The 26946-nt window shown below is 39.7% G+C and overlaps 1 protein-coding gene across 2 annotated transcripts; it reads right to left on the bottom strand.

Moving 5' to 3' along the window:
- On the bottom strand, positions 1-26897 carry LOC129731684 (zinc finger protein 629-like). Of its 2 annotated transcripts, XM_055691862.1 has the most exons (6): positions 26173-26897; positions 8808-9090; positions 8265-8725; positions 7996-8161; positions 6007-6056; positions 423-790 (listed from the first exon to the last, which is right to left on the bottom strand). In XM_055691862.1, the coding sequence occupies exons 1-6, from the start codon at positions 26362-26364 to the stop codon at positions 731-733; spliced, it is 1212 nt and encodes a 403-aa protein (XP_055547837.1). In that variant the 5' UTR covers positions 26365-26897; the 3' UTR covers positions 423-730. The 2 variants fall into 2 exon arrangements, with proteins under 2 accessions (XP_055547836.1, XP_055547837.1); XM_055691861.1 differs by lacking the exon at positions 6007-6056 and having other exon boundaries at positions 1-790; positions 26173-26884.
- Between the last annotated feature and the right edge of the window lie 49 nt (positions 26898-26946).

Below are 26946 nucleotides of genomic sequence, written 5' to 3'. Positions count from 1 at the left end.
TTAAACATTTCGACAGTAACTGTACAGTTTTATTACAAATTCAAGGGTTAAAAATCTTTCGCTCTCAGATACTGATACGGGGATTATTAATCACACAATTTAGTACTTCTGGACGTCGATTTCATTCTTTCTCTATCTACAGCAGTGCGTCCGGCGACTAACTATTAGATGTAATAGCAAGAAACAAAGATAACTTTTCATTCTTTCCTGACTCTTTAGCCTTTTTTCGAAGTAAATTCTTTTTTTTAACATTAGAAAATTAATGTACATTAAAAACACGCAAGTTTCGGGTGACAAACTATACACTCAGTGCATGACGATAAGTTGGGTTTACATTACGAGTAAGTAAGAGATGTGTACACAGTGCTCCAAATCGCGAATCGAGCGGACAGCCAGTGTCAGCGCGAAACCCGAAAAAAGGCGGTGCGGGCAATCCAGAACTGCTGCAGCTCGGTACGATTCAGCCTTCCCGGCGATCGCCGGTACCTATGTTTTGTATGTCCAACTCGTTGCTGAACTCAGCCGACCCCGGATAGCATCTGTTTGGTGTAGTTGGAAAACAGCAGATGCTTGGAGAAATTCAGCCGCTCCTCGGCCTTCTCGAACGATAACGGCGGGCTGGACTCTTCGCCCTCGCTGTGACTGCTACCAGGGCATCCTCGTTGCGATTCGCTCTCGTGTCCGACGGAGCCGGAGCCGCCGCCCTCCTCGTGCGTTTTCATGTGCGCCTTCAGGTTGCACGCCAGCGCAAAGGATTTGTTGCACACCTCGCAGACGTGCGGTTTGTCGCCTGAAAGTGGAACGAAAACGGTTGGAATGTGTTAGAGATATGCTGCTTTTGGCCTAGATTTGCAATTGTAATATGTGAAGAGCGAAGGGAAGGATCGCGATAGGTTAGTGTGAGGACGGGAGGAAGGTTGGTTCAACAATAACGACATAATAGAAGCGTAATCATAAATTATCAGTTCAGCGGATGAAGCGGAGGAGCATCGAAGGGGACCTAGTTCATGTTTACAAGTGCTAGAACATGATCCGCGATGATAACTGCAATCCATCATGCCCTGGACAGTGCTGCCGGGGAATTGGATGAATTGTGACAGGCTCAGAGCGGACCGACCTGAGATGGTGGCCAGCCAGCTTCTGGCCATTGTGTCGACGATGTTCAATAGGCGGATTACTGCCTTATAGTACCCTGGTGCTGCCGGTCGCCGCCGGGATTCTCATGCCGGCGTGGAAATGTAACGGAAATTTATGACCAATGATACGGAAAATGATGGTGATTTATAAGTGTTTTATTAATTCCAGAGCCTCTTTGTGTGCGCTCTGCTCTGGCTGGTTCACCCGGGATGGGAACGGGTTCTTTGTGACCGCCAGCCTGGCAGCTAGCTAGGATGTACCGCCTCTGCGCGATGATGGATGCAGGTTGTAATAATTTAACTTTGGCAAAAGGGGGAATTGTTATGAACTTCTCTCTGTCGGGCTGTAAATAGAGAAACAGCGGTGGATGCTAGCTGATAGCGGGAGAATGGTGGGGACAAATGTGCGGGTAATTGATAGTGGGTCTCGCCGAGACAAAGACGCAATGCTGAGCAGATTTTTTCTAAAAGTATCGATTTGTCGGACATTTCTGCAAAATATGGCGCTAGTTACAATTTTTAAGATTTTACAACGCCATTTGACAGTGAGGTTAGGATCTTAGGAACTTATACATTGAAAATAGCATGACCAGAGCTCAAATCATTTCAAGCTATAGTTTCGCACAATACTGATATGGTTACACCATTCAATTTTGTGCGTATCATCTAAAAACAAGTAAGTTTTAGATCATCGGAATTGGAGGAAATTCATTCAATAAAACGACGATAGAACGAATGAATATATGATTTGGGAATTAGAAACTTCTGAATTTTTCGACCTTTCAGATTTTGTACTTTTGAATTTTAAGGCTCTTAGACCTCAAGAATTTGGATATGTTTTTAATTTAAGTGTTTTGGAGTTTTAGACCTTATGATTTTTTAACTTTGTCCTCCAGTACATTTGTAAGTATCTATGATCTTAGGATACTAGAAATTTTACAACATCGGGAATGAGGAAATTTTAACAACAAGACCAAGTATAAAAAACGTTACATCGTTTGATTTTTTTTTGCATTTCTCAGGAAATTTTATATAATTTTTTTCTGCTTGATAATTATAAGTTATGATCATTGCTACATAATCAGATATAAAAATATAAAATTCGATAATGAAGAAATAAACAATGAAATTTAATGATTTTATGATTTTTTTATGCCTCGGCCCGTTAAAGAGGTATTGTACACTATGTGTCTTAACTGAAAATAGCTACTGCAATGCAATACCCTGAAATAACGCGTATTTTACTATTTGGTAAGGATCACAACCAAGATCTCTTACGTGTGACATTTTTGCGTTGCATTAGCTTTATCCAATGGAGACGCATAGTGATTATGGCCAACACTAAACATTTAAAAATCTATCTTCAAAATATAAAAATACACCTCAATGAAAATTAGATATTTTATGTAAAAACTTCTGAGGAATCCACAAAAAAAAACTAAACGGTAGGTTTGAGACCCAACGGCAAAAAAAGATTGTATCACAATTTTCGCATAGTTAATGTTGTTCGAAGTGATATATTTCCGTGAAAGTACCGAAAGGATAAAAAACAACTTAGCATAGAAAAAACAAAAACAATTCCGAAATCCGCGTAAAAACAACCACGTAAATTTTGAAATCCTCGTTAAAAAACTTCATTTGCTAAACGTTTTAAATCATTTCTGCTTAATTCTTCCGAAAAAGAATCAATAGCAATTATTTACGCAGGCGAATCGAGCTGAAAATCAAGACAAAATATAAAAAAAAGGTTTGCCCAAATCAGAGAATATAACCTCATCGGACACTCTAAATGAGCGATTTGAACACGGAAAACATACCGCTTGTAAAACGACTTTTTTCCAAAAATTCCGAAATCCGTGTGAAAAAATCGCGCAAAATCCGAAATTCGTATGGGACGCGTAAAAAAGACTTTGGCGTATTTTGGAACTTTAAACTTTGAGGGTTTTAGGATTATTATGTTTAAGGAATTCGAAATTTAAATATTTTTGGTTTGTAGGATTACAGGATTTTCATATTGAAGGATTTAAAGATTTAAAATTCCTAGGATTTAAGAATTCTCGGAATTAAGAATTTTAGGATGTTGAAATTTTGAGATCTTGGGTTTGCTAAAATTCACAATTTAAAGGCTTTGGATGTTTTTAATTCAAAGTTTCAGGAATTTGATTTGGGATTTTATGATTTAAGGATTTTAGAATTCCAGTATAGTAGTTTTAGGGATTTTTTGATTGAAAGATCAATGGATTTTGGATTTCGAGATTTTTATTATAGTACTTTAGGATTAAGATTTGCAGATCTTGGATTTTCGTATTCTAAAGCTTTAAGACTTTGGGAATTAAAAATTTTTAGGATTTAAAGACTTTGATGATATAGGATTTAAGGATCTAACGAATTTAAAAGTTCAGGATTTTTGGATTTTAGGATTTTGAAATTTTGAGATTTTGGAATTTAACGATTTCAAAATTTTATTGTATGAGAATCACGGGATTACAGAATTTTATGATTATAGGAGTTCAGGATTTTGGAATTTTGGGACTCAGAGATTTTGGGATTTTTGGATTTTAGAATTCCAAGGTTTTTGCATTGAGGGATTTAAGGATTTTGGGATTTGTGGAATTCGGGATTTTGTGATTTTGTGACTTCAGAATTTTGAAATTTTGAGATTTCAGGATTTCAGGACTTAAGCCTGCAAGGATTTTTGGGTTTTAGGATTAAAGAATTTGAAAATTCTGGAATTTCAGGATTTTCAAATTTGAGTGCTTCAGGAATTTGGGATTTAAGTATATTAAGGTTATAATTTTTTTTTGGATTTTTGGGTTTTAGGATTTTGGAATTTAAGGATTTTAAGATTTTATGGTTTTAGAATTTAAGGATTTTGTTATTTTACGATGCTAGGATTTTAAGATCTTAGGATTTTGGAATTTTTGGCTTTCAGGATTTTTGGGTTTTAGGATTTTCGGGTTTTAAGACTTTAGGGCTTTGGGATTTTGGGATTTTTGGATTTTTTTGATTTTAGGACTTGAGGATTTTTGGATTTTTGGATTCTAGGGTCTTAGGACTGTGGGATTTTGGGATCTTAGAATTTGAGAATTTTAGGTTTCTAGGATTTTGTGATCTTATGATATTAGGACTTTAAGATTTGAGGACTTTATGATTTTAGGATTGGAGAATTTTAGGATTTTTGAATTTAAGGATTTTGGAATTTTGGAATTTGAGGATTTTAAGATTTTAGGATTTTTTGATTTTAGGATATTAGGATGTAGGATTTTAGGATTTCGGGACTTTAGGAGTTTAGTATATGAGAATTTAATGATTTCAAGTTTTTTGGGTTTCAGTATTTTAGGATTTAATGATTTTGGGATTTCAGGATTTTAGGATTTTAAGTCTAGGATTTTAGGATTTAAGAATTTTATGATTTTAGGTTCTCAGGATTGTAAGATTTTAGGACTTCAGGATTTTAGGATTTGAAAATTTTAGGATATTAAGAATTTTAGTATTTTGCGATTTTGAAATTTTTGGTTTCAAAGATTTTTGGGTTTTAGTATTTTAGGATTTAAGGATTTTGGAATGTTTGGCTTGAAGGTTTTTAGGATTTTAAGATTTTAGGATTTCAGGATAAAAGAATTCTAAGATAAAAGGATTTCATGATTTTGTGATTTTAGGATATTAAGATTTCAAGATTTCAGGAATGCCGGATTATGAGACTTTAGGATTACAGAATTATAGAATTTAAGCATTTAAGAATTTTGGGATTTAAAAACCTTAAATTTTTGGACTTTGGGATAGAGAGATTCTATGATTCTAGGATTTACGGTTTTTATGATTTTAGGATTTCAACATTTTAGGATTTTCGAATTTTAGGATATCAGAATTTTAGTATATTGAGATGAAGGATTTTATTATTATAGGGTTTAAGAGTTTTAAGATTTTAGTTTTCTTGGGTTGAATGATTTTAGGATATAAAGACGTTGAGAATACAGTATTGTAGGATTCTAGGCTGAACCCTCTAGTGCCCAATACCGCCATTTGGCGGGCTTCAGTCGAAGTTCCGAAAAGCTTCAATACATACTTAAAAAGTGTTTATAATAGTTTATAGTGGTTTTATCGAAGTCCGTTTAGAAAATAATTTGGGCACTAGAGGGTTAAATGATTTTAAGATTTCTAGTTTTCAGTGTTTCTAAAATTTGAAATCTTGAAATTTTAGAATTTCGGGATTGGAGGGTATTATGATTTTAGGATTTTGGAATTAAAAGATTTTATTAGTTTAGAGATTTTGGGGTTTTAGAGTTTATGTATTTTGGGATTTAAGACTATATGACTAGAGAGCTCTAGAATTTTAAAAATAATAGAGTTTAGAATATCAAAAGCTTTAGAATTTTTTAAATCTACCGGAATGTAACCATGCATCTCAAAAGTTTTGTGACTTTCAGCCCTTCTAATTTAGAGGACTATGCACATTAAATCATTCGTTTATAGCTTTAATCTTAGTGGAGTGGAAGATTAAAACTTCAGGCATGGGAAAAATTTCCCCCGATCTAACGAATAAAATATAAAAATTTTTGAAAACTCCGAAGCTATCAGTTTAGGCTTTGGGGTTTTGGTACCCAACTTTACGTTCAGACTTTCCAAATAAACATATTTCATGAAACTTTTGAGCTCATTTGAATTGTTCGAAAGATATACAAAAGTATATTAGCCTATTAAGGAATTAACAAAAAATTAATTTATAAACTTGCTGTCATCCATAAACCGTATTTTATAATATTCAACAATACAACAGTAATTATTTCAAAAATATTATAGTCATCGTTAAAAAAGAAAAAGCATGGAAGAAAATAGTTGGAAAAATCTTATTGAAAGGTATTAGAATTACCTTTCTGAACAGTCCTGGAGCAGCAACATCGGCCAACAGGGCGTTGTGCTCTGCAAAAGGAAATAGTTGTTTGCAATGAAAGTAACTAATTTTGTATTCAAATAATTAATTGAGAAAATCGAGAAATATTCACTAGAGGTCCAAGCACACAAGTTAATGAAAAAAAAAACTTATAATAATCTTGCATCCGACATCGAGTCAAAGTGTTGAATGGCAAACCTCTCTTACAAAGGGGCATCTTTGTAGAGTTCAAATTAAATTCCCATCACACAGCGACTATGCGCTTCGCACCGGGGACTCTGTCGAGAGATCGCATGCCGCGATGCAGATGATTCCGTACGTCCCAAGGACCCATTCAACGGCGTGTGTGTCGTGATGATCGGTAGATCGTCTCGCAGCAAGAGATAAATTGCTACCGATTTTCACCCGACCACCGTCGATTGCAAAAGTGCACTGTCATATTTGAGGCCTCATTGATTCCGTCCCGATCGAATTCAAATTGCACCTATCATCCATCTTCGAGCACAGGCAAGCGAAAAGCCCGATCTCACCCAGCTGGAAGAAACGGCCGACCGACCGTCGTCGTAATTGGAAGACGCAAGCGAATCATATCGCGCTCCGGTTTGGGGAGTCGTAGCGATCGTGATTGAAAAATAAACCGTGAAATTCCAGCGCCCGAAAATTTTCCACTACCAGGCTCGACTCGACAGCAGCAATAGCAATAACATCTAATAACATAATAGCTTGGTTTCTTCTTCTTCGTTCCTCATACTTCGATCGAAAGAATTTATTTGAGCCTCGATACCCTGTTTGTGGTTATTGAAATTTGAGCGGAAATGGGTTTAGGTTCGCATATTTTCTACGCAGTCTTTACCCATTCAAGCACGACTCGTGCGTTTTTACTGTGCCAAATCAATGGGTAGAGAAATTGATTCGAACTAGCAGTAATCGATCCGGTTCGGGTTTGTAGTTTGCAGAATTATTTTAATTATAAATATGAATTCTAAGAAAAAATTATCATTATTTCAACGCAACTTTGAAAACATGAGGAAACCATAAATTGATCCATCAAAATAGCATTCCCACGCATTCGAACTTCTCTAACAGCTCGAGATCAATCACTGAAACCTTTTCCCATGTCACGATCGTTAGAATCGAGTTCAAGCCCTACTTCCTCAATTAAGATGGTATAAAAATTGGGAACACTTATCATATTCCTGCATGGCAGTAAAAATATTTTTCTCGTACTACTCTCCAACCGGCCGTTTATCTGATCCGAAACCGCTTGGACCCCGATCGATAGACAAAAAAAAAATACTTCCCGACAGCGAAAAGAAACAAAGATCAAAAGGATACGATAAATACGAAACCACTTGACTTGACATGACTCAGGGATCCTTTTCTGCGTTGCGGTCCACCTTACCTTCGCCGTACCGTACCATTATTGTATACACATACACTCAGACAGGGGCCCCTGGATGGCAGGTTGCATATGCCTTTTTCACCCTAAATAAATTGGTTTATTGGTTTTATATTTCTGTGTTTCGTCCCAATATCTGTTCCCTGCATATAGTAGAAATAAATTATCGGAACGGGCCTTATCGAAAGCCAAATGTTCGTTTACACGCAATATTTCTCCCTCGGCACTCTGCAAAGCGAACCGATCGGCCGGCAGCTCCGACATGTGCATGTCCTTCAAAGGAGGTGCCTTTTCCGTTGCGTTTTCAGCTTTGTGCCTTTTAATTGGAAGGATCTCCGAGAACAGGTGATTCCGTGGTGAAAGGAAAACGAACACACAAGAAAGAGATCCCCCTTTTCTATCCACGAAAAATATTAGCTAAGGGCGCTTGGTATTGAAACAAAAAAACTTTGAAAAAAGGCGCGAAATTGTTAGCCCCCTACCGTTACATCAATTTTTTTTAGGGAAGGTAAATTGGGCAGGATAAGCGGAGTAATAGCGTTTCTTTACAACCGACAATGGAAACTTACCAGTGTGCAGGAAGAGGTGATTTTTTAGATTCGTCTGTTTGGAGAAGCCTCGCGAGCAGATGTGACACTTGAACGGCCACGAGCCGTTATGCACGTACATGTGCGACTTGAGATCTCCGGGCGTTGGGAAGGATTTCGAGCACAGGCTGCACTTGTGCGGTTTGTCCTGTTGAGAAATATATCGAAAAAAAAAACAAATGTAGTTAATATTTTAATTTAACAATAAGAGGTTCGTCACTGAAAATCCGACTCGCATCGAAGTCACTCACCTTAATGTGCGTCATTCGGTGATAGTAGAGATTGGAGCTGGCGGTGAACCGCTTACCACACACCTGACACTGATGGGGTTTTTCGCCGCTGTGAATCCGCACATGCGTGTTCAGAGAGCTGGAGGTACTGAATCCTTTGCCGCACACACCACAGACGTGCGGTTTTTCGCCGGTGTGCGTTCGCATATGCCTTTTCAGCAGACTAGGACGGTCGAAAGCTTTGCCGCACACCTCACACGGCAGCATGGCCCGTTCGCCCCGCGATGGTCGTGCTTTCGGTGAACTGCGGGGCGGAGGAATGGAGTGACTGTCCAGATCGCCACCACTGGTGCTGGCACCGGACGAGATGGAAATCGAACTGTCCCCGGAAACGGATTTTCGTTCGTCTTCCGCCCCGGATGGTGGTGAGATCGGCAGCATTACCCGCGATAGCAGCGAGGTCGACAGGTCCAGGGGGGAGTCTATTAGGTTAAAAAAAAAAAAAAAACAACAAACACAACTTAATTTTTGGCATCAATTCAAATGACCGGCAAATAATCTTACCTTCTAGTATCGAATCCATCGTTTGCCTGTACAGCTGATTGCGCATACGAATGAAGAACAGCTCCTCCGGTCCTTCGGGAAGGTAGTACACGACCAGTTCCTGGTGCGACGGAATTGGCTTCACAATCTCATAAATTGGTTCCCCTTTCACCTTGGCACAGACCACATTCACTTGCGGTCCGTAAGTTTCCGACACCCGCAGAAAGCGGATCCAGTTACAGTGCCGCACGCGCCTCCCGTTGACGGTGGTGATTTCATCGTACAGTCCAAAGCGGTGACGAATCTGGCGGAGAAAAAAATCCAAACCAAGAACAAACAATCAGATTTGAAACCACCTTCTGCGCATGTTTTATTAGGTTCATCTTTTATGAAACATGCAACCAAATGGAAGCTCATAAATTGAGATGTACTTCTCCAGCAACTGACTGCCTAACTTTTGCCTGTCACCCAACAAGGGCGGTCGTAGCTCACGAAGCTAAATTTATTGCTCGATACCATTTCGAGCGAACTATTCAACTAGTTTGCATGTTCCAGCGGAAAGAAAGCACAAAAACCACCTTACATTCAATTCAAATGATCCCGTTCGTGTATTGTCGCGCTATCTCCACCAGCACGCGCCAATGCAGCACGCCAATATGCTAATCCTAGTGCCCCTTTGCACCACGGACCCGGGAAAAATGGATCATTCAACAAGGTGACACCTAACAGCTCAGTCACTTCGCACTCTGCCTATCGCTGCCAAGTGAATCACAGCTGAAATAAACACACCCAGCACGATTCAACACCCGTCGTAACACTTCAATTTAACGGCCTGTTGAGCAACACTTGTTTTTCTCGCACCCGCACTGCCCCTTTTTACTCACCGTCTCGAACCCAGTATTGTACCCTCCCCCAGCCGAGTGAGCGCGCACGCGGACATGGTTGGTGACTTATGAAAAATTACCGAAGCGTGAAACCACTCCGGTCGGTTTAGTTTCCGGCGGGCAGAACAATATTGTTTGGCCGGAGGGGAGAAACTTTCCAGGTGATAAATGGGTGTGAAATTGTGTGAAAGCTTGTAATTAGTTCGGGAGAGGGAAAGACCACCACCAGGCGCGGTGGTGACAGCTTGAGCAAGTGCGCGCGCGCGCCTGGTCGTGTAACGATATTCAATTAGTCAATTAGTTGCGCTGGGGGCGCGGCTGCTGAGGTCGGTCCTGATGGAGTTGTTTCAGCGTTGGAATTTCAGGTAGAACTTCGGTCGAACGTTATGGAAAAAAATGACATTTCCAGGGTACGATTGAATTTGAATATAAACTCCATTAATAACGAGCGAGAATTGAACTTGATTAATTGTGTTGAGCTGCACAGCCGCAGGCAAGTGCTACCGTGAATAATTAGAGCGTGAAAAAAGGCTTAAATCTGTTCATATTTCGAATAGAAACTAATTTGAACTTGATTCGAAGTCACTTGGATAATATAATTAAGTTTGTTAAAGCACTTTTTTCTCTATCAACTAGCAAAACACTCTTCTCCAATCTTGAAATCTTCAATCCCAATATCAACACTCGTATGCAAAAGCATGTCAATGTGAGCGGTTTGCATGCAATGTTGCGGATACAAGCGAAGTGTCTTACTTATCAGATCAGGCTTGTATGCAATCAGCTACGGTGTGTTTTCATCAAACGTCAAATCTTAAGTCTTAATACGTGAAAATATACAATTCCTAGTTATCAAATCAGTTTCTTAGCATGTCTTCAAAGTGAATTGTCACCACCACCGAATTTTACGAGTTCGAAACGATTTCTGTAAAATAACAGTTGCAGGTTTTCAATTGTGGAAAAGAACTAACACAAAGGCTTCCGTTCCGTGTCGTTAATTCTCTCTTTTCCTGCGATGCGATAATTTTTTGACTTACAGAAGGCACAATTTGGAGGGCGGTTCTCATAAAAAGTTCTGAGCACAAATCATGGATTTTGCTTCTACAATGAATCCGCGAAGTTAACCCACTCTCGCAAAGGTTTTGACAAATATGTTTACAAATTCAAGAGAAAATTGTGAAGTTATGGCTTGTTTGTATGTCAGCGTGGTGCATTGGTTACGAACGCCAATTGTGCCCCGTTTGAAACTCGTTCATATCCCTTTAAACCCTCCGATATTCGTTGCAATTTTCCATACACTTTTAATACGTTTTTCTGCTATGAAATGATTGGTAATCTTCCTAAGTAAGTATACCTTAACTTAAGCAGTTTGTACTGTGCACAATGGTACTTAGGCTCAAAACCGTGGACTTATTTTCATTTACTCTCCAAATACTTGTTTTTAATATACTATTTTTAGAATAAATCTAGTAAACAAGCCTCGAAGAATGACAATCAGCTTGAGTTCGGAATTCTGTCGCCAATTTAACATTTCAGTCTTGCACCTCAGAGAGAAGGTGTTATTTGCAAAGTTGTAGATAATGTTGTCATGAAAAACTTTGCTGAAGACACTATTCTCCTCACGTCTCTGGTTTCGATTTGTCGTCTACAAAGTTTTGTGTTTCAATGATATACACATATATGCTGAACCTTGTTACTTTCTAATTGTTAGATAGATTTAGATTTAGATATTAGAAATGCGATATGAGAAAATATATATCCAAAACAAGAAAAGTTTGAAGAAAAGTGTCTTCAGCAAAGTTTTTCGTGACAACATTATCAACAACTTTGCCAAAGACACCATTGCTCTAGAGTACAAGTTCTCTGAAGCTTGTTACACACTAAATTTCTATTTGTCTAAAAATAGTATATAAATTTTATTAGTATTTGGAGAGGTAATGAAAAAAGCTCACGCTCTTGAGCTCTCGTATTACTGTGCATAGGATTTATTAAGATAAACGGTGCTGTATTTCTTGAAAAAAGACGGATGTTTTTGCACTAAGATAATTAAAGATTCGCAAACTATATCAGCTACTTGACAATCAGTTCTTAAGCTTGAACTTTTAACGCGATTTTCGAACTAAATTTCTATTTTTGACAACGGCTTTTACCCGTTATTAGGCAGACAATGTATGCAGTAGGGAAAGCGAAAAATAAGCGAACTGGAAATAAATATAATATACCGCATCCCGACGGGACGCTTTCCCTACTGCATACATTGTCTGCTTAATGAACTTCAACGCGATGCCTCGGAAAACTGTTTTTTTAATGACTCTGCTAAACAACAACTTAAACGATTCTTTCATCCTTCGTTCATTATTAACGTTGTGTAACGCATTGATAGCGGAAGTAGAAATAGAATTTGTACCCCTCCCGGGTATTGAAAAAAGGTAAGAATTTCTGTGTAAATCGGATCGAATTCAAGTGGAAAAGAAAGAAAAAACTGTGAATTAAATTCATTGAGAAATTGATAGATGTACTTGCTCAGTAGGGCTAGCCTATAAACAGGGATGTGGTGCAACTCTACGACGAGATTATTGGATTATATTCTGATGGTACCGGCAAAAGAAATGCAGAGAGAGTTACATCATAGAATTCCAGAGTAACACATAGAAGGAGAAATCATTTGCCGTGAGTCAAACGGTCGGGGGTCGACGGCCAAAGGAGGTTAGGGACAGTACTCAAATCTTGACAGAAAAGAAGGCAAACGGATGCCGCCCAAAGGTGAGCAGATTTTTTCTACAAAAAACATTAATTAATTTGAAAAATATTGTTGTCCACTTTGAGAAGGACGTTGTCAGTATGGCAAATTGTTTCTCTTAAAAAGTCCTGGAAATCGTCCAAAGGCAGGTTTAATGTGAAAATTGAAATTAAAATGTTTAAGCGAAAAATGTGTTTTTTTTTTTTGGCGAGCGAGTCATTCGAGGCTGCACCCGCACACGTTGTATATGTGCTGTACACCAGGATGTCCGAGCAGCGTGTGTAAGAAGCGACTGCAGAGGACCGAGTTTTATGAAGACTTATTCTGGATTCGGCCTAGGATCTCTATGATCTGTCGCCATTAAAGTAAGTAGATATAAGAATATGATTAGTACCTAGATGCCAGCATGGCAGACCGATGTAAGTTTTTTTTTTTTTTTTTTTTTTGTTTCAAGAAGACTCGCATCATCTTCAAGTGGGGGCAGATGTAACGTCACCCATCGATCCTTGTCAATAATATTCCACCACATTGGATGACTATGACTTGTCGCCATAAAAGTAAGTAAATATAAGAACATAGTTAGTACCTAGAGGCCAGCATGACACACAGTGGTCTGAGGCCGGAAAAAAACCTAGAATTTTCATGTCAATATTTTTCATGTTGTATATTTTGGCGAGGTTTGTTACATAATGAACAATCTCTTCTCAATGTTTGATGGGAATCAGTTGAGATAACGATTTTAGCAGCTCCCTGAATGTTGCTGTGTCAGGCAATAAAGATGATTTCGAGGTTCGTGAAACACCATTCTGGGCTTAGCTTCAAGTATCTGTAATTCCCTCAATTTTGATCCGAGTTAGGATCAACAAGTCTCATTCTCAAAGGTAATCTATGTAATTTTTGTCAATTTTTAACGTTTGCAAATAATGCAACCAGTTATCGTCAATTTGACAATAAAAAAATTCAAATCAGCCAAACATATTTTTGACAAAAAGATTGACGATTTTTGGACAACCATAAATCAAAGAGGATTTGCCTAAGGACCAAACAATAAAACACGGGCCTAGAGTTTTTCGATAAGAATCAAGTATATTAGTATATTATATCAATTTTGAGCACAATCGAAACAAAAAAAATGTTTTTCATAAGAAAGGTCTGACGGCACTTGAGGTGAATAACATTTTATTATATCGAAAATAATTTTTCTCCAGAATTGTCATTTCATGTCATTTTCATTCATTAAAATGACTTTCAGGTTCTTTTTCCAAATTTTGTTCAGAGACCTGCATAGTGTATGACATCACATTGACGTGGGGTCACCCATTGTTCCTACCCGCGCTTGATAATAGAGCTCCCTCACATTGGATGTCATAATGATAACGCGGAAAGGAACCGGTTTTTTACCAGATTCGTTTAACGAAAAACTTTATTCAAACAGATACACATGTGTACCTGAAAACTGCAGCCTTCTATTGTGTTTGTCTCTCGCGAAACAACTTTTTTTGAATAAACAACAATCCAAAGTTAATTCTGATTTCTTAGAGAATCAGTTTTGAAAGGATACCAACATATTTTTTTCATTTAAATTCAGCAGCGGGATTGACTATATTTGTTAAGATCTACTGTCTTGAAACAAAAAAAAAATTTAAGCAGTAAATAACCAAATTCTAAAACGGCCGTAACGCGAAATTTATATTTCCCCACGTCTTTTTTCAGTCTTAACAGTAGATCAACACGCTACTATGCTTTATGTCCGACGTTTCGACCTTTTGACTTGGCCTTCCTCAGGGGATCTACGAATTTAATGTAACATTTGATAAAAAATGTACAATGTCATTTTTCAAAAATCTCTAATGTTATTCGCCTCAAAGTAATCACATGAAGTTGTACCGTTTCCCGTTCAGCGTACAAAGCTTCACGATCGGTTGTCCTAGCTATCAACAGGTTTTCCTTCAAGACTCTTTCGAGATTGAAACGTTAGAGTTAGTTGAAGCTTTAGAACTACCAACAAACTTGGACCACATCAAAAAGCACGATCGTTTTCTGGGGATGTTATCACACCACTGATGACACCAATATGGTCTCTAACTTATAGATTTTTACATGGAACAATATTAGTGTGGTTAATAAGTATAAGGTGGGAGATATACTCTATCCCGCTCACTATTCCTGCTAAGTAAAGATGAAGCTGGTTCTATTAGTAAGGGCTCTGGCGGTGATGCCGTTTGAAGCGGTATTGGAACTGATGAAGCTGGTGGAGTTGCAAATGGGGCATTTGTTTCGGTTAGTGAATGACAATGACTAAGGTTTGAAATACAGGACAGCACTGAAATTGACAAAAACGAAAGAAAAACTTGAAGAAAAAAAAAATCAACAAAGTGAAATGTGAAAATGAAATGTAAAAATGGAAATTTTGAAGCGGGGAGAAAATCAATAAAGTGAAAGAAAATAAAATAGCATCAATACGTCAAAACGATAAGTAATGAACCAAGCTGAGACATGTAGTAAACAACCCGCTTTGACTATTGTGGTGTCATATACTTCTAGTTAGTATGAAAAGGTCTGATAATGTGCGACATAATCATCATTTGCTGGAAAATGTTACTTATCGCATTTTATCCCAAGGAAAACGACGGCTGTAGCGCATCGAGAGTTTAAAAAAGTTTACGGCAATGCTGTTCTAAGTGAAACAGCGTATCGTGATTGGTCCCGTCACTTCAAAGACGGTCATTTCGATGCTGACGACGAGACCATCGGAAATGCGCGAAGAGGATCCATGCCTAACGCAGGAACAGCTTGCTTCGGTATTGGAAGTTACCCACCAAGCCGTTTCCAAACGTTTGTATGTTTTGGGAATGATTCAAGAAGAAGAAACTTGGGTTCGTTATACACTAAGGTCGCTATTTACGCGTTTTTTTTTACGAGGGTTTCTTTTTACGCGGATTCCGGAATTTACGCGGTTTTTTACGCGGCATGTATCCCCCGCGTAAAAAGCGACTTTAGTGTAGTTGATCAACTGCTTTTACAAGAAACTTTTCGATGAACACTTTAACGGTATTCGAGCTGGAGAATTGGAATTTTTAAAAGATTAAGTTGAAATTGCAAACAAATTCTCAATGCAGTGCTTGATCTAAACCAGACTTCATTAAACAAAGAACCAATATTGAGCGTAGCGAGGCAGCAACGATGACCGTCAGATCCACGAAGAAAGCAACAAGCAAAAATAAAGCGACTGCTGAACTGAATTTCAATCCGGATTCAGCATGCAAATCAACATGCAAACCTCGCTGCCCGTCACAGCCACCAGGGCAGGGCAGCACGAGGGCCGAATTGAGTTGTACGTAGCCACGTTGAACAGCGAACAACGGGAACTCGGCGCCGAGCGGCACTGCCGCGCTTCTCGATTCTTTCTTAACCCATCCGTGGATCGCAGCAGCAGCAGCAACAGCGCCGGAATCCATTTGCTGTGCATAATTAAATAATTGTTTAATTATGGTACCAGAGCGGAACGAACCAGAAGGGTAATTGCACCTTTTAGATGGCAATTTACGGAATTGGTTTCAATCGTTGAACCGAATTTGAGGACAGAAACCTGATTAGAGCTTACCCGGACTGCGATTCCATTGGGTGGGGGATTAACATCCGTATCGGTCCATGTCCTTGCGTCACTTGCTTAATGGATCGATTTCGTTTTGATTGCCTGTCTTGTCTCCGGACCGGCAGGTGAAGAGCTTCGTGCGCTGTTCGAATATCTTCTCACGCTGCTCGGATCGATGACGACGTCAATAAGCAAGATATCAACTTTCGTCGTATCGCATGGTAAAAGGAATTTCTTCACTTGATCCCTTTTTGCCTGCAGGCTGTCGTCCGACTTAAGCCAAAAATTTACGAGGATCACTTTCTGTCGCTTGCTCTGTGTAAGGGGATCAGTAAAGCACCTGACCGATTCGACCCGGCGATGATTACGACGATGTACGAAGAGAGAAAAAAAAGCGACATACGAGATCCCTTTTCACCCGTTGCTGTCACGGTGACTACAGCTCAAGGGAAGGAGAAATTTATGTTATGGGAAAAATTGAACTTTTCCGAGGACCCTACCGTGCCAGCTGATGAGACGAGGGTCGATCGCGCTAGCACTTGATCCGATTTATAGGTTTTAGGTTTCGTTCGATCGCGCAACGATGAATCGGAATCAATGTGTAGCTTCGGCTTCGTTAGTAAAAAGCCAAACATTCCATTAATCAAAGCGCTGCTGGAGCTGGTAGCAGCTTAAACCTTAGCAGCGCAAACGGCGCGGATGGCGGTAGGGGAGAAAAGTGTAATTAAAAATCAATCAAGCCCCGAAGGAAAAGATTTGTTTTCCCTTCCCACTTTTTTTTTGCAACTCAGTGAGTCTCCCTGATTAATATTTCTTTTGGCGCTACCAAAAATGGCACCCTTGGCAAATCAGCCCGGCTGCGAGATCATAATTATCATTCAGCTGCAGCCGCAGGGTCATTCGTTATGTCGTGGCTGATTGCGCGATACCGAGAGTGTTTGAGAGTGTCGAACGTTTGGCCGCAGCGGCGGTTTCACAACCCGCGTGTGACCGATTACTGTTGAGTCCGAGAGATCAAAGACCCACGCGAAACGCGTTGCACTTCGAATGTATGGCAAGTGTTCTAGCTGCGTACGAACGGGACCCCCGTTGTGGTTGTATCACTTGATTTGAGCTGCAGGACAGACAACACAGTTTATTTTCTCACTTCCTAGCTATACTGAACCGAAGGCGTTATGAAAGTATACACCAACTAATAAAAAATCGAAATTCGGTCACTGTTAATAATCAAAACTCACCTTTTGGAGATAGATCTGATTTTTTACCCGCATGATCGAGAATCTAGATCACAGCCAGCGGCGAGGAAGTCCGTTCCCAGGAAACCCGGGCCCCATTTGTCCGCGCAGCAAATCAATCGATTCCCACCGAATTTGAAAGTCAAATTAGCCCGAACCAGCACCGATCGGTTCTAAAGCCCGGTACCCTCCCGCGGATCGTCACAACCCGAAACGAATTCACGGTGATTTACAACCGCCGCTCTTGATTGACACATCCATTCAATCAGCTCCGAATACAACTTGTTCTCCCAAAAGCAAACCAGCAAACGGAAGGGGGGAAAACATAAAACCTGCTCCAGAAAGACCAGTTTCCTGGCTTCCCTTTTTTGCTGAAAAAAAAATAAATCAGTACAGCAAGCCGCCGCCGCCTGAGCGCCAATCCGATCATTTGGGAGCTAATCTGCTGTGCTTCGCTTGAGCAGGCTTTCGGAATTCGGTCGACCGATATCGCTCGGTCGGTTGTTCGTTACCGAATATGAGTCAGCGCAAATCGTGTGGGTTAATCCCGCTTAAGTTCCTCAAACCGCAGACCGGCGTGGCGGCGATGGTGAAGCTTGAAACTCATTAGTGGGACCATCGCAGCATCCAGAGGTCCATCGACCTTCGACCTGACGTGGCGGCGAGCAGTTCACCGATTCCTGGAACCCAGTAAGACCCATACTTCACCGTCGCAGACAATCACATTCCGACGGTGACGCGGTTCGAAAATAACAAAGCAATTATAAGCTTTTATTGATTTATTCCTTTAGTGCCCCCATCGGCAATTCCAAACTCCTATGCTCAACTATATGGCTTCTCGATCTCCGCATTCGAGTTGATCCGTAGGTGCTGATTAGTCGGAACTTGACGCTGGTGGGTGAGGTCAACAAACCAGCTTTTCTTTCGGGAAATTCCGAATTAATGAGCTGGATGCTTGATTTATTACCCGCCGTTGATGGATGCATTGTTGTTTTCCAATATCGTAGCACAAGGCCGGCTAGAGAGCTTCGAAAAGCGGAGCAGATTTCCTAAAACTCATTACTCATGAAAGATTGCCCGCTAGGCTCGGCTCTGTTCTATATGAAATTTTCGAACATTTTACTATGCTGCACAGTACAAAGCGATCAATTAGAAACAATGACCTGTCGGGATAGTGGCAATCATCAATCTCTGCTTTGGTTAGACGCACGAACCTTTGGCTTGAATGCCCGACTGATTGAACCCCACATTGTGATTCCTCGAGCCGACTTGTTCATTCATTCAAAAACTCCGGGGCCCATTCAGAACAAGTGAGCTTGGACCCTATTCCCATCGAATCATAACTTACTCAAATGGAGCGCTTCCTTCTAAGGAAATCACTCTACACTTGCTCGTTCACATCTTACCAGTAAACGGAAAGAAACCGGACAATCTCATCTCCGGTACGGATTGCTACTGCGGAACCGGTTCCGCAATCAATCAACGTAACGATCATCAGTTCATTTACACCCGCCGAGCCCACCAATGACGCACACACTCACACTCCGGCGCACATCAATTAGAAATGCAGCAATCCGGTAGGTACAACGACAGCTGGAACGTGAATCTATTGCACTTTCAATTTTTCTCTCCCCCCGTTGGTCCCCGGTGGCGTCAATTAAATCATACAAAAAGTACCAACATAGTTTTATCTCATCTTTCATCTCTTGTTTATACCGCGCGACCCGCAAGCCTCTCGCCCTGCGAGAAAAAATAACCTACACGTATCGAGCGAGCAACACAGCGCTCGCCCAGACCGATTACCAGTTTTTGCCCACTTTGGGATAGAAATTATGATGACAAACGCGGCAATTGAATAACACCAGCTGCTGTGCTGCAAATTCCATTCTTCTGGTAAAGTCACTCGGAATGGAAATTATTGCCGTGCGGCGGCGCGAAGCGTGCACTTGTCCAGCTGATTAACGGCCATTGAACCGCAGACTGCATCCCTTCCGCTTGAAAACGAGTCGGGGGCTAATGAAATAATTTCCTCGCGATTGGTTAATTTCGACGATACGGCGCACCGCCGCTTTCACCCTGCGAAAGGTCTAAACCTGATCGAAGCTCGGCGACAAACCGATCAATCGGTGCATTAATTATGTCAACTTTGCTTTACTTCTGCGGTCGAGAGGGAAGGAAGGGACTAAAAGTCACATAATTAAAACAATTAAGCCTTCAAAGCAGTAGTCTGGCCGAACTGTAGCGTACTGCCGAGGTCGGTGTGGATCGCCCACAAATAAAGGAAGCAATGGCATATTAGCATAGCAATTTGCGGCTCGTATAGCGGGAACTTGAACTTGTGCTGTTTGACGCCGAGATCGGACTTGTGATGTTTTGTTTTTTCTTCAGTTTTTCGGTTGCGCTTCTCGGTAGGACTGTTACTGGGTACTTTAACGGCTTCAATATCTGCCGGTGGAACATAAAATCTCTGTCTGTTTACTACAAACAGAAGGACAAAGAGAAAAGCAGTAAATATGGTAACTCAATCTAATGTTCTATTTCGAACATGTTTAGCTATCAAACACAAGCTAATCAGGAATCACGAGAATAATGGTTATTTACTTTGCCCGTTTAACGATTCGTTCGTTGGTTTTGTAGTTTCTACTAGCAGAGACTTCAATGGCAATTACAGCAGCGAACCTCATTTATAAAAACGTCTCTTGAATTTCTCTGAGTATTAATAGGGGAAAACCGTACAGAACGCACCAGAGAGGTAAGATGCTAATAATTTCATAAAATACTCGCACATGTGGCTTAAAATGACGTTTTTTTCGGTTTTCTCACTCAAATCAATTCTGATATGAAAAAGTGCGCCTCAATAACTAAAATACATGAAAAGTTGTTCAATTGTCTGCAGCTCTGTCCAACATGTAATTATTCATGCATTGTATATAAACATTCAGGGTTAACTGACCGACACATAACACATTGAAATGTGGTTCCTCTAACTCTCACACTTTTGGAATTCATGAAACTATTAATATTTCAATTTATTTTACTAACTTTCATCAAATTTTACCTAAGAACGATCAAATCAAAATAGGGGTAGAATGTGCGCCGCAGAAGATTGCCTAACAGCTTAACCCTCTAGTGTTAATTTTCCGACGGACTTCGAAAAAATCAGTATGAAACATTTTTTGAGTATTGATTGAAGCTTTTTAGAGGTTTAACTGAAGGCCGTCTAAAGGCGGCACAGGGCACTAGAGGGTTAAGGTATTTTCCATTGCTTTCGATTTTACTTCTGAGACTTCAAACGCTTCTCACTTTTCGTGCTGATTTCTACTAATTGCGTATTAGCCTTCTGCATTGGAACATATTGGCCTTTCTTGCGGAGCGTCTTGGCCTCGAATTCGTATGGAAGTAATGGAGATTGTACATGTGGAGCGAGCTATCGACATGTGGCGAAAAAACACCCTAAAATTGAATATGCATCCTTGTCAGTAATAAAATTGCGAATAATTTTATTACAAGTAAAGGAGCAGACTCAATCCAATATTGATAGAACTGTAACATGAACTATTAGGAAAATTTTCACTAATCATTGAATTTATACCAACTTTTCTAAGAAATACAATCTAATGAAGGATAACAACAACAAAGGTGAAGTTTTCCCCCAACTTTTGTTACAATAAATTAGCATAACTTTTCAATTGCAAGCCAGTAAAAAAACTAACTTGAAATCAATTAGAAAAAGCTGAAACTCTTCGAAAATGAGCTCGCATTCTGATCGCGATTTTCATTTTAAACTCATGTAGTAAGTGGCTCCGCCTTTTTTCAGGTTCTGTCATTTTCCCAGTTTCACAAGGAGCAAAAAGATAGTATTTCCTATGTAATACGAATGTACCCAACATGATTTTCATTTGCTATTGACAAACAGTGGAACTATAACGATGGAGCTCTCAGCCACTCAATAAAATAACACGTTGTATCGTGTTGCGGGTTTTGGAGAAAGACGATTAAATTCTTCGCATGTCGGATGGAAGCAGATACTAAAGGTGCAGTACTCTCAGCCCCGCAACAGTATATCACACTGTTCCGTGTTACATCCTGCGACTGCTGCTAAGAAATTACAAAAATGCTGCTGTGAAATCATACTTTTACCGTCTTTCTTAAGAAGTTTCAGTATTTTGTATAAAGTGTAATGAATTTTTCAAAACGAAGCCTGCATTTTTAATCGCTTTCGTAAACATATGTGACGTTACACCTCGCGCAGAATACCCAATGTTCGTCACGAAACATTAGACAGACGGTACTTTTTAGTTTTTCCCGGAAGAAAATAACCCTCCTGCTGAATTTAATGAAAACAAGTAGCATGTAAACCGGGTCACGGCCGTCTGCCGTCATCCACTAAAACGAGAACATTAGTAAAGAAAGCAGGAAAGATCTTGAAAAAATATCGCGAACGGTTCTGCTATGCAAACGTCGTCAAAGCTCTCTGCCTTCCGCGATGCCTAGCTAGGTAAGCCACCGAGGCATTACATCGGTGATAAACTAATACAATTCGTGAAGTAGGCAATGTATGTGATTTAAAAATAAATCTTCCTGCGTCCTGACGAGAAATGAACCCGTTGTTCGTTCGATGTTGCAGGTTCGAAATTTTCACACCCTCAGCCCTTGTTCATTTTTCACATCTTTGAAAAAATCACATATATTGCCTACTTTACAACTTAAAATGCAAGTCATCAGACAAAAAATGTATTTAGTTCATGAAGTAAAAGAATTCGACAAACAGTAGCGTCGCTCATGTCCACGCGCGGGTCTTAGCGCTCATGCTGTCGCACGTGTTTGAGCACACGTTCTAGCGCTCTCAGTAAGAATAACCAACACTCCAGATTTTAACTTTGGAACTGAAATGGGCCGAGAGAAATCAAAGGCCAGAAAAGTTCAGCAAGGTATACGGTAGCCGGAGAACGGAGGGAAAAGCCTCTTGATCTGAGTTATAGAGGTTTATATTTGAGCCATACTAATACATAATAAAGTTATTCATTATCTTCATCTTGTGAGGCGATATCACGTCGGTGGAAGCGACGCGTAAAGAACTTGTACTTTTTTTCTCTTAGCTCAAGTCTTGGAAGCGAAGGTTCGGATACAATAGATTTTGGTCCGAAAGAACAAGTAACATGGTCCTTATCCACAAAGAGTTTGATAAATGATATCAACGTCACCCATGCAGTCCACTCTACCTTTGTATGTATCAAACTAACTCTTCAAAGCCAGCTTGAAGGCTTGTAAGAAAAAGGATTTAAATAAGAATCACACTCAATTCATTCTGTCTCGATACAAAGCTTGCTTGAGCAGGCAGGTCCTCTGTACCTTCCCATCTGATTCGTTTTACGTTACTCGAAATCAGTATGCGAAAACAATTTCATTACTGAAAAATCAGTGCTCGAAAATAACAAACTCTGTTCAAATGACGTATGTGCACAAGGCCAGTTGCATTTTACGAACAAACATTGTTCTACGAAACCGTTGAGAAACACATCTCCAGGACTTTTCCATACAATGTTGTGGAATATTTATCTTTTTTTGATAACTTTAGGAACGTAAGCAAGTGAAAGTATGATGGCAAAAGTTTTTGTCGAGTATGGGAAACTTCTAGAGCATTTGAAAACGAAAGCAAAACAAATAATTCATGAAAATCTCAAAAAACCGGTAATGAATATTTAAGAAACTACCGTAACATATGTTCACCGTACTCAAATATGGGTGAATTGAGACCAATGAAACCTATAGAAATTCATACAAACCTAGAGCTAAATCTTATGAAAAAGTATTGCCTGCATGTTTCTACTTGCTCTTTTATACCCTTCACCTTCCCAAAGTTATCGAAAAAAAATTATATGTGATATAACATCGTATGGAAAAGTCCTAGAGATGTATAGTCTTCGTCAAAAATTCGTCTTTCGTGTTCCTCAACGGTTTTGTAGGACAATGATTTCTCGAAAACAAAAGTTAAGTACAAAAAAAAAAACAAAATTAAAGAAGCATTCCATTCAAACACTCCATAACTCTGTACGTAATGAGGATAAGAATGTGATTTGTTCAGCAAAGTTTTACACTTTTACATGTTCTAAAATTTCGCCAAATAAACTATTCCTCTATCCCTTAACAAATAGAGGTTATCTTTCGATAACTGTTGACACTTTGAGATTAGGCGGACCATTCATACAAACAATTGTTCCGAAGATGCCATTGAGCTTAGGGTTTGCAATATGCCTGGGAATCCGGGAATGAAAAATTTCTCAGCAAAAATGAGATTTAAAATAAAGTTTATTAATAATAGGTAACAAAAAATCGTTTGTAATTTCATTATCAATTCACATTAAGTACGAATTTAAAAAAACCAAAACATATTCAAGTTCACATAAGAAACTCGTGATCGATTTTTGTTGCAAATATTTGCAGAAGAGAAGGTTTCAGGGGCGGCGTGTCTTCAAACAATCGCTTCAGATCCGGTCACAATTTACCGGTTAACCCAAGTAATGTAATTTTCTTCTGTAAAGTCAAAGTAAAGTTGCTTAAGTCTGCTGAATTACTCTGGTGTTCGATTTCTAGAATACTGGAGGTATTCACCGATTCCAACTCATGCTACATTTCTTTAGAAACTGAAGTGTCCAATTCTTTCAATTTGTTGAAGAGAAGCAGTGTTATGCAGACATTAGACGAAGCAATTATTAGCTATATTTGATATTTGATATTTTTGGGCAAAATTTTTTTTATACTAATATATATGCTATATTATTACATTATGACAAATATTTGCTCAAAACTCTGTTTGCTTGAACGGTAGCAAATCCTCTTTGCTCATTTTTTATCAAATTTATTTGCTCTCCCATTACACGATGCGAATTATTTTCCAAAAATAAACTGCATAGCAAATGTAGATGAAAACTAAATTTTTTCATTTTTTGTTTCGTTAATGAAAATAACGAAACAAAAAATTTCAAAAAAAAATTGAGTTAGTATAATCATTGATAAGAGAGTAAGATTCTGTGTAAATATTTACTAATTACGAATACTAATTTGATACTAATTTTGTACAGTAAGGTACATTGAGATGAGTAGAAGCATCATGTAAAAAAATAGATTCATAGATTGTTCCTAACCCCTGAAATCACTACCGAAAATATCCCCTCTTACCCTATATCTCAAAAATTCAGTATGATTCATTAGTGAGTATGGAATTGGTTTGTATTTGTATTTAATAAAATGCATGAATAGGACATTTTAGTTTGAGCAGTAGGAAACCCTATAAGTAAAAACCTATAATCATATACACAACCCTAAAATCTTATACCTAATTCTGAAACTAATTCATTAATACATCCCAACTTGTGAACAGCCTGATCAGTTTTATACAAACATTTTCATATTTTTAATGCAAAAAATAATAAAGAGGGTAAGTGGTAGTCAATTTATCATTATTCTATTTACTTTTGGTGGAATATGGAGCGTACCTAGAGAATATTTTAAAAATTCTTTGAAAATACTTTAAAATTATTATGTTGTTATTGGTGAATCACATAATCACTGATCAGCTTCAGTAAAAAAATCACTTCGTCAATAATAGGCAAGCATTCGCAAAGCATAGCAAATCAAGAGCAGACAGTCATGAAGAGTCCTTCAACTTCCAAAATCGACATAAAAGCCCATGAAAACCCACTTTAGGTGCCAACAATTTTGTTCTCCCGAAGTCCGTCCAGCTCATCCTGACTGACATTCGTCAGAACCGTCGTCCTCAGCGAAACAATTCGATGGCGCCATTAATTGCCGGTTCGAATGATTGATCATAGTTCATACCGTACCCCTGCCGTAGGCAAGCTTTCCGGAATTCGGAGGCACCTGCCTCATAGCGCACTAATTGGGATACCAGCAACAGTCAGCAGAACTCTGTGATGCAACGCATTCTTCACCATCTACGTTAGGTTTTTTTTTTCTGTTATTTTTCTGGTCCTCTTGTCGGATGTCTTTCTCGCCCGAGAGCACTTAAAAGATCATCTCTCTCGCTAGAGTCAAGTTCAAAGGCGTGTGAATTTTTGAACTACATTTTGAACTGTGCTGCAGCAGCGTAGCGAAGCGACCCGAAATAAAAGCAAAACGAAATGATCTATTAATTGCACCACGGCCGGCCGGGCTGAAGTGGTGCCGTAAGATTTTATGGCATTTTATGATGAATTGAGATGAAAATTGTGAGATAGCTATTATTCTCTTTTTGTGGCTCGCTAAAAGGTCTTTGCACCTTTTCTTCCTGCCATATTTCGGTTGGCCCAGGTAGAAATGGACGGTTCTATTTGTGGTGATGGATTAGTTCGGTGCGATATCACGGATTAGCGAGACTTGACCGACAAGCCAGAAATTATCGATATCGAAAATCAAAAGAAGTCGAACAAAACAAAAGATTGCTTTGCAGTCGTGCAAGCAAAAACAAGTGACGAACCTGCTTTGAATTGAGTCTGACGAAAATAGACAGTAACATCAGACCCCTCAATTGTCTTATTTATTAAAGCTAATAAACTATTCCAATTATCATCCCACCGCCGCCACCAGAGTGGCCTTCCCTAAGCACCCGAGACCTTCGGAAAGCAGAAATCTAGAACATTCATCGCAGTCCATTCCCGTTCCGTTTCCCACGGTCACGGTCGGCTGGCCGCCCAACTTCCTTGGGGTGAAGTTTTCTTTCACACCCGAGTGATTTTCCTCCCAAGAAAAAGCAAACTCACACGCTGTTCACGAGAGTGTGTCTTCGTTTGAGATACGAGAAAGAAGCTCGAAAATCGCATCAACAGTCATCAACCCTTTGCGTGCAGTTTGAAATTGAAACTCGAGCTGCCCTCTCGAGGTTCGACTTGAACAAAACAAAAAACAACAATAAAAAAAAATCGAAATCGATACTCACATCATCTTCATCGACGTAGCTGTAGACGTCCAGATTATCAATCCGAACGGTTCCTTGAAAGGGATAGCAGAGAGTTCCCTGGGGGATGGCCGAGTTGGACCAAACCGTAGCCGTTTGATCCCTGGAGTTGCGAGCACCGACCCCTGTCACGGCCAGCGCAAACTCCTGCGGAATTAGTACACACGTTTCCATAGTTGCTCACTTATTCGATCATGCCAACTTATGCAAAGTCACTGGATTACGCTTAGAATGCTTTCACAGGTGCACCACAAAACAGCACAAACGAACCGCAAAGTTTACCGTGGAGGATGATCTTCGATCAGAACCATAAATTTCCTATTCTGTTTAATATCAACAAACTCTTCAACGTTCAGGTACCGGAAGGATGTTATTGCACAGTTTGTTTTTCTTCTCACAAGTACCGACGGGGAAACCGACTTCGAATGTCGCGATCAACACAACACTTGAGCACTTACGCGACACGATCAACGAGAGACAAAAACGCGAAACCCAGACGACAAGTCAAGAAACAAAGTCCCGCAGAATCCTTAATGGGGGAACTCACAACGCGGAAGGGATGGAGAGAGCCCTGTTAGAAAGTCAACCCGCTAGCTCGACGTTTGCACAAACACTGTTCACCGGAGATCACCGCGATCTAACCGTGACCTTCTTGGAGCGGTCCCGTATGCGCGCTGATCGATACAGTTTCTGTTGTTGTTTTCCGATGCTTCTCTCCGCGAGAGCATAAAGCTCGCCCTAACTAAGGCAGCCGAC

This window comes from Wyeomyia smithii, chromosome 3 (genome assembly GCF_029784165.1).
Source record: "Wyeomyia smithii strain HCP4-BCI-WySm-NY-G18 chromosome 3, ASM2978416v1, whole genome shotgun sequence".
In the NCBI taxonomy this organism is placed as follows: domain Eukaryota; kingdom Metazoa; phylum Arthropoda; class Insecta; order Diptera; family Culicidae; genus Wyeomyia; species Wyeomyia smithii.
The sequence above is the reverse complement of the archived record's forward strand: the minus strand, read 5'-3'. Positions and strand labels throughout refer to the sequence as shown.

Excerpts from the sequence above, each read along its gene's own strand:
- LOC129731684 (XM_055691861.1), bottom strand. The coding sequence starts at position 26,364 with ATGGAAACGTGTGTACTAATTCCGCAGGAGTTTGCGCTGGCCGTGACA. Across the intron at positions 9,091-26,172 it reads GCTACGTCGATGAAGATGAT|ATTCGTCACCGCTTTGGACT; the intron begins GTGAGTATCGAT and ends TTTCTCCGCCAG. Across the intron at positions 8,162-8,264 it reads ACCGAATGACGCACATTAAG|GACAAACCGCACAAGTGCAG; the intron begins GTGAGTGACTTC and ends ATTTCTCAACAG.